Below are 8,466 nucleotides of genomic sequence, written 5' to 3'. Positions count from 1 at the left end.
CAGGTAGCAAGCAGCGGAAGTGTTTATAGCAAACCCTTCACTTGCAAATTTGAGCACGAGGGAAGCCGTTCACTACCTGGAATGAAGGGTTAAAATTCTTTGAAAGTGGGCAACACATTTTACACTGGCATCTGGCACTCAAAACCTGGCTGGTTATTTTAAAAATAAAGGCGGAGTGAACTTGCTCATTATTTCTGGTTAAGCATTATGTATACATATTTAGGGGACAGTGTTAAAAACGTGCCCCTTGTTCGAGACCATCCATCACTCATCCTTAGAACTTTACTTCGTCATAAGTAAAACGGACCTTGATTATGTACGACTGGAGTTTTGGTTTAGACAAATCTAAAGCATTTTTACCAAGTGAGATTTTTAAAACAAAACCTAGATGGACCTCAAGCCTGAGAAAAAATTGGAATGTCCCAAGTGTTCAAAAACGTTCAAAAATAAGAAGTACCTCAATCAACACGTCGTCACTCACGATCAGGATGCGAAGTTGAAATGCGAGGTGAGTCGTCAACCTACATAAGTTTGCTACATCAAAATTAAAAATTTAACAAATTCTACCATCAATCTGTACTGTTTAGGTATGCGGGAAAGTTTCTAAACACCGGGTCGCCTTGGCCATCCACGTCAGAAGAATTCACGGCAACCGAGAGCGGCCCAAGTGCGATGTTTCATCAGACATTTTGCAATTCTCGCAGCTTGCTGTGCCACCTGGACGCCGTGCATGGCTCGATGGAACGATCTCGTTTCCCTTGCACATTTCTTGGTTGTGAAAAAACCTACCTAAACAAGTGCCATCTTTCGGATCATGTAAAAACTGAACATGCCGAAAATCCCGTCAAATTTCCGTGCACACTTTGCGCTAAAGAATTTGAACACAGAACAAACCTTGAGCTTCACATTTCCACCCACACGACCGAGAAGCCGTTCAACTGTGCCACTTGTGGGAAGAGTTTCTCACAAATGTCGCACTTGAAACTTCACGAGGTAAATAAATACGAAATAGAGGAAGAATTGCATATTTAGGTCGGTATCTACATGTGCAGATGTATAAATATTTATCAGGCGACTCATGCGGAAAAATCTACACGAGATACTGTTAAGTGCAAACTTTGTCCGCTGACCTTTCTTAGGAGTGGTGGCTTACGAGGGCATATCCCGGTTGTTCATGAAAATCAGAAGAATTATGGATGCACATTTTGCGGCAAGAAGTTCTCGACATCTAACAACTTGAAATCCCACGTGGAAGCGGTACACCGCGAGAGCAAGGAGAAGATTCATCCTTGCGACAAATGCGAGTACAGGAGTCACTCGACGGACTATTTAGCACGGCACAAAAAACGTCACGATTTTAATCGTAAGAAGCATGAATGTTACTTCTGTGGAAAAGAAATCGTCTCTTTTCAAAATTTGGTCTTCCACTGTGGTCGTATTCATACTTTGGAGAAGATATAAATAATTTGTACATCTCTGAGTTCATTTGTGTATGCAGTACCGTTCGATTAATGTTTTAAATTTACAATTTATTTCAAAATTAAGAGTTTTAGATGATTTTTTGCCCGACTTATTAAATATCGACACAGGTAAATGAATTTCGGATATTCTACAGACTGTAGACTACAAGGCAAGATTAATTCCTGCAACAATTTCGAGTACAAAGGGCAATTCATTCTGGCATTTAAAAATGTGTTGCTCACGGTGGAGGTCTTCCAGCTTATGCTCTCCGATTTTAACGAAACATCGTGTCATACCAATCGATCATAATCTGTAATGAAATATATACTGTATACAGTCCTAACCATAAAATCTATTTAGCACATGTATTTACACATTTATGAAATGTGAATAAACTAACAAACTTACATATGTATATATTTAATGCGAAATATGAAATATATGTGCAAGAAAATCATCCAGGTAAATACATAAAAATACTTTGCATATTTACATATATAGGTACATATTTCTCATTTTCACAACTCACGAATAGTGCTACCAATGATTTCATATGATTTATATATGCGTTATGTATACATACAATTAGTTATTTATGTATATATGTATGTCCGCTCAGTGTGAACTTGTACGTATTATAAAAATTCTTCATACATAAACCGTATCGTGACATGCTTAATTATGAGAGGATAAAACTCCTCGACAATGCTGGTGTGAATACATACTTACAATATATGTATGTACATATATTATTATGCATTTGCACATTATATGTACATACTCGAGCCATAAGTAAGTCATTCTGAAGAGACATGTTTTCGAATTTTTGGATTCCAGCCAAAATTCGAAAATTTACAGAATTTTTTAAAATCGAGGTTTTTGCTAGAAAATGGTTTAAAATTCGCGCCGCGCGCTCAAATTAGCGCATTATGAAAAATAAAAAAATACGGGTATGCTTATTTTTTGTGCTGAACAAAATAAAATTGGTCCCGTGCAGATCTGAGTTGTACACGTAAAAGACTTGCATTGTTAGAGATTTAATCCGATGTGGGTAATGCAAGACTAAAAATTTTGGTGGGAACATATATGTGCGTAGCTATTATATTCAGCAATCAGAACCAAGAATTGTGCAGTGGTGTGTGTTACCAGTTGAACTTGGCGCTTGATTACACACGTGTCTCACATTGTCCAAGCTTACGTCACCTAGCGCCAGTTGGGTCACTATGTTACATTTTTCGTTTCTAGAGGGCGTTTTTCGCTAAAGTGTCAAAACGTTGACGAACACGAAAACAACGAAACACACCCTTTGGATCTGCCGAGACTTGATCAAATGAACAGGCACACCCCCTAAACTTGACACTTTACCTGTGACCTGGGCACACCCACTATACTTGAACTGTGACCTGGGCACACCCGCTACACTTGACCTGTGACCTGAGCACACCCATTACACTTCACCTGTAACCTGGGCACATCCACTGTACTTGACACTTGACCTGTGACATGGGCACACCACTTGGACTTGACATTTGACCTGTGATCTTGGCACACCCCCTGGACTTGACATTTGACCTGCGACCTGCGTACAATCCCTAAACTTGGCACTTAACGTAGTTGACACTTGACCTGTGACCTGGGCACATCCACTATACTTTGCACTTGACCTGTAACCTGGACACACCCACTACACTTGACCTGTGACCTCTGTGCCCCACGGTATAGTTTACACTTGACCTGTGCCTTACTAATCTTAATTACCTACCAGCGCCACCTATCGGATGTTGGCTGTTTTTCAGCGCTAGAGGGCGGGCTTTTGCTTTAAGTGCCTAAACGTTCTTAAAACGTTAGAACAATGCCATCAGACCCAAGAATTGTGCAGTGGTGTGTGTGTGTGTGTGTTACCAGTTGAACTTGGCGCTTGATTACACACGTGTCTCACATTGTCCAAGCTAATGTAACCTAGCGGCAGTTTGGGCACTATGTTGTATTTTTCGTTTCTAGAGGGCGTTTTTCCCTAAAGTGTCAAAACGTTGACGAAAACGAGAACAACGAAACGCACCCTTTGGATCTGCCGAGACTTGATCAAATGAACGGGCACACCCCCTAAACTTGACACTTTACCTGTGACCTGGGCACACCCACTAGATTTGACATTTGACCTGTGACCTGGGAACACCCACTACACTTGACCTGTGACCTGGGCACACCCGCTACACTTTATTTGCGACCTGGGCACACCCCCTAAACTTGACACTTTACCTGTGACCTGGGAACACCCACTAGACTTGACATTTGACCTGTGACCTGGGCACACCCAATAGATTTGACATTTGACCTGTGACCTGGGAACACCCACTACACTTGACCTGTTACCTGGGCACACCTGCTACACTTGACACTTCATCTGTGATATGGGCACACCGCCTGGCATTGACATTTGACCTGTGACCTTGGCGCACTCACTAGATTTGACATTTGACCTGTGACCTGGGCACACCCCCTGGACTTGACATTTGACCTGCGTACAATCCCTAAACTTGGCACTAAACGAAGTTGACACTTGACCTGTGACCTGGGCACATCCACTATGTGAGCGTCCATAAATCACGTGATCGATTAGAGGGGGGGAGGGGGTCTGAAATTTGTCACCAAATATCACGGGGGGGAGGGGGGCGGGGTAGATGGTCAGATGTCACGTGACATGAGTAAAGTTTTTTTAACTTTTGTATATGCCAATAAATGTCATGAGAGTTATACATAAACTCTCTTGGCATACCACGCGCACGTTATATGAATTTGATTTTCATTTTGGATATTTGGAAACTTGCTTCGACTTAAATTCTTATGTCCGACTGGCGTATTAAATAGTTATTTACACATGTGTGTAGTGTAGCTCTAATTTGATTAATGAGTTAAAAAATATTGTTATGCCGGACAACATGATTTAATTTGAGCATCATATTCTGTCACGTGACCGGTGGGGGGGGGGTAGCGAAATTATCACCACCGGTCACCAAGGGAGGGGGAGGGGTCAAAATTGTCCAAAAATCGATCACGTGATTTATGGACGCTCCCTATACTTGACCTGTGACGTCTGTGCCCCACTGTATAATGGACACTTGACCTGTGCCTTACTAATTTTAATTACCTACCAGCGCCACCTATCGGATGTTGGCTATTTTTCAGCGCTAGAAGGCGGGCTTTTGCTTTAAGTGCCTAAACGTTCTTAAAACGTTAGAACAATGGCATTCTTTAGAGTTGTGACCAAACGTTTTTCGTTGTCACAACCGTTATAGTCGTAACCTAACGTTTTTCGTGGTCACAACTTTTAAAGTCGTGACTGAACGTTTTTCGTGGTCACAACCTTTAGAGTCGTGACCTAACGTTTTTCGAGGTCACCCCCCTTAGAGTCGTGACCAAACGTTTTTCGAGGTCACCCCCTTTAGAGTCGTGACCTAATGTTTTTCGTGGTCAACCCCTTTAGAGTCGTAACTGAACGTTTTTTGTGGTTACCCGCTTTAGAGTCGTGACCTAACGTTTTTCGTGGCCACCCCCTTTAGAGTCGTGACCTAACGTTTTTCGTGGCCACCCCCCTTAGAGTCGTAACTGAACGTTTTTCGTGGTTACCCGCTTTAGAGTCGTGACCTAACGTTTTTTCGTGGCCATCCCCTTTAGAGTCGTGACCTAACGTTTTCCGTGGCCACCCCCTTTAGAGTCGTAACTGAACGTTTTTCGTGGTTACCCGCTTTAGAGTCGTGATCTAATGTTTTTCGTGGCCACCCCCTTTAGAGTCCTGACCTAATGTTTTTCGTGGTCACCCTCTTAAGGGTCGTAACTAAACGAATTTCGTGGTCACACCCACAGAGTCGTGACTGAACGTTTTTCGTGGTTACCCCCTTTAGAGTCGTGACTGAACGAATTTCTTGGTCACAACCATAGAGTCGTGACAGCACGTTTTTCGTTGTCACACCAATAGAGTTGTGAACTCTATTATTAAACATCGTGCTATGAAACGTAACAATCAAGTCCACGCTCCTTTGCTCTGTGTGAAGGTAAATGTGTAACAATTATTCAGCAGGAATTTGTATCGCTAAACTAAATGAAATCGTTTTGCTTAGAGCCCGCATTGCGGGCTTAAGAGACTAGTTTACACTAAAGAGCATTTGCTGCATTCCCCCTTTGAGACTGACAAACTATATTACTAAACACTAAATTCTACTCTTTATCAAGTTAACATTTCTCTACATTGAACTAAATAAATTAAGTAGTATACTTAACTTGTAATTGAGGATGCATTTAGTTTTGAACGTGGTAACGCTAAGTATTTTTAAAAGTGTATGAATTCATGAAATGAGAATGAACTAATATGCATGTATAACATGAAACAAGTTGCATACATAAAATATAATTCTTAAACCACTTATGAATGCATACCGAAAGGAAGTGATCGATGGACTTGTTGGTGACAAACAAAGGTTGACGTAAATTCCAATATGTAAGCAATATTTCAGAAATGTTAATAAGTTAACGTAAAACATACTTTTAAATTGTAATAGATACGTACAGAAAAGAACGATGTACTCCATTGGACGCAGGTAGACGAGGAAGGGTTCAAATCAAACCTTTCACACGTAAATTTTAACATGAGGTAAACAGTTCACCTCCTGGAGTTAGGGTCCAAATTCTTCGTAAGTGGACAACGCACTTAACACCCATAGTTAGTAGGTATTCATAACGTGACTGGTCATTTTTATAAAAAAGGCCAAGTCAACTCACTACTCACTCTTAAAACTCAAAGTTCAAACTAAATTCAGTAGTGAATCAGCCTTAAACACGACGAGAAAGACTGGAATTTTGGCTCAAACAAATTCAAAACATTTTTAGCGAGAAGAAGAAAAAGCGAAAATTTTAACTCCACTGATTCGGTGTAACGGAATCCAGATGGATCTAAAGCCAGGAAAAAAATGGGAATAAGTTCAAGTTCAAGTGTTCTTTTATTCAAGTGTCAATAGATATCAGCTCATTACAAACTGGTTTACAAACCATGACACAAAATGCGTATACATATTTATGTATGTAACTAGACTAAACTAAATATAACGTGAACATGAGTAATTAGATAATTAACAATAAGTGAAATTTCTTCTACCAATAATAAACTCTCGACATTGTGTAACAAATTTTGGATATGTAATGTTACTCTCCCATGATCTTGGGAGTGAATTCCACAATTTCGACGCTCTAACACTTAAACAATTGAGACCCAGCGCTGTGCGGTATCGAGGTACTACCAATAGGGGCCATGAGCGTTGTGTGTATGTACTGCTAGCCGTAGGAACAAGATTGCGGAAAGCATATTTAAGCAAAAATAAATCACGCCGCTCCAGTATTGTAAATAAATTACACTTGTTTAACAGATCAAATGGATTAATAGTGCTAAATAATGTCTTAAATTTAGTATACCTTTTCGACCTCTCAATCTTTCTAGCATAATTTGGAAGAAAATAGTTGGTAAGGAACGAGTTAATCTTAGGATTAGCTTGAATAGCGTCAAGTTGCACATCAGTTTTAACAGCCCATGTATTAATACCATAATCGATTATTGAGTGGATGTGACAACTAATAAATATGGCGAGTAATTTTTCCGTCAAAAAAAACGCTTAATGCCATACAATGTGCCCAGTGCCCAAAAACGTTCAAAATGAAACAGGTCTTCAATCAACACGTCATTACGCACGATCCCGATGCCAAGATAAAATGCCAGGTGAGTTTTTAATTTGAGTTTACGACACTGAAATTACCTTCTGCCTCAATCAAAATAATTACCTATTTATGTAGGTTTGCAGGAATATTTCGAAAAACCGGGCCACCTTGCTTGACCACATGCGAAGAATACACAGTAATCGGGAACGTCCAAATTGTGATCTTTGTGATCGGACGTTTTGCAATTCTCGCAGTTTACTGGGGCACATGAACGCCGTGCACGGCTCGAGAGAACGATCTCGTTTCCCATGCACGTTTTCCGGCTGTGGGAAAACCTACTTGAGTAGAAGAGCTGTTTCGCGACATGTAAAAGCCGAGCATGCCAAAAACCCGGTTCGATTTCCGTGCACCCTTTGCGCTAAAGAGTTTAAACATAAACCACACCTAGAACTTCACATTTCCACCCATACGACGGAAAAGCCGTTCAAGTGTAGCACTTGTGGGAGGGGTTTCGTACGAATCCATGGGATGCAACAACACCAGGTAAAAAACTTAAATACTTTGTAGGAAAAATGCGTATTTATGTATGTACATACATATTTCAGGGATTATTTGTCTCCCAGGTGACACATGTGGAAAAATCAGCAGTGGCGAATTTGAAGTGCACACGTTGTCCTCTGACTTTCTGTAGTAGTAGTAGCTTACGTGAGCATATTCAAGTGTTTCATGAAAATCAGAAGAATCATCCGTGCAAATTTTGTGGCAAAAGGTTCTCTGGATCTAATGATTTGCAACGCCACGTGGAAGCGGTACACCCCGCGAGCGAGGATAAGATTAATTCCTGCGACAAATGCGAGTACAAGAGCCACTCGAAACACAATTTAGTAAGGCACAAAGCTCGGCATGATGTTAAGAAACATGAATGTTACTTTTGTGGGAATAGGTTCGTCTGTTTTCGAAATCTCGTCCGCCACTGTGGGCTCATTCATACTTTGGAAAAGTAATAATTTGATAATTTCTAATTTTTGTGTTATGCAGTATGTATTTATGTTCGATTAATGTATTAAAGATATAATTTACTCCTAAGAATTTGTTCCTAATTTATTTATAAGAGTGTCACCGGAGTTTTTTGAGTGTAGTTAGTTTCATCCCTATAACCCACTGCTTCCTAAAACCCTATATACGAGCTTGTGCTATTTTGGTGATACGACTCATCCAAAGAAATACCTAGGATGAGCAACTTAACTTGAGAAATATTCCACAATTTTTCTTACCCACATATGAATTTTTTTATGATAATTA

General features: G+C 40.3%; 1 protein-coding gene across 5 annotated transcripts; it reads left to right on the top strand.

Moving 5' to 3' along the window:
- The first annotated feature begins 6,250 nt into the window (after positions 1-6,250).
- On the top strand, positions 6,251-8,250 carry LOC110857296 (gastrula zinc finger protein XlCGF7.1-like). 5 transcript variants are annotated; one of them, XM_035857767.1, is made up of 5 exons: positions 6,251-7,225; positions 7,300-7,707; positions 7,770-7,869; positions 7,934-8,048; positions 8,108-8,250. In XM_035857767.1, coding segments are annotated over exons 1-5 (687 nt in total). In that variant the 5' UTR covers positions 6,251-7,162; the 3' UTR covers positions 8,109-8,250. The 5 variants fall into 5 exon arrangements, with proteins under 5 accessions (XP_035713660.1, XP_035713661.1, XP_035713659.1 ...); XM_035857768.1 differs by having other exon boundaries at positions 6,252-7,225; positions 7,788-7,869; positions 7,934-8,250; XM_035857766.1 differs by having other exon boundaries at positions 6,253-7,225; positions 7,770-8,048.
- Positions 8,251-8,466: the final 216 nt, after the last annotated feature.

Source organism: Folsomia candida, unplaced genomic scaffold, assembly GCF_002217175.1.
Source record: "Folsomia candida strain VU population unplaced genomic scaffold, ASM221717v1 Fcan01_Sc018, whole genome shotgun sequence".
Lineage (NCBI taxonomy): Eukaryota > Metazoa > Arthropoda > Collembola > Entomobryomorpha > Isotomidae > Folsomia > Folsomia candida.
The sequence above is the reverse complement of the archived record's forward strand: the minus strand, read 5'-3'. Positions and strand labels throughout refer to the sequence as shown.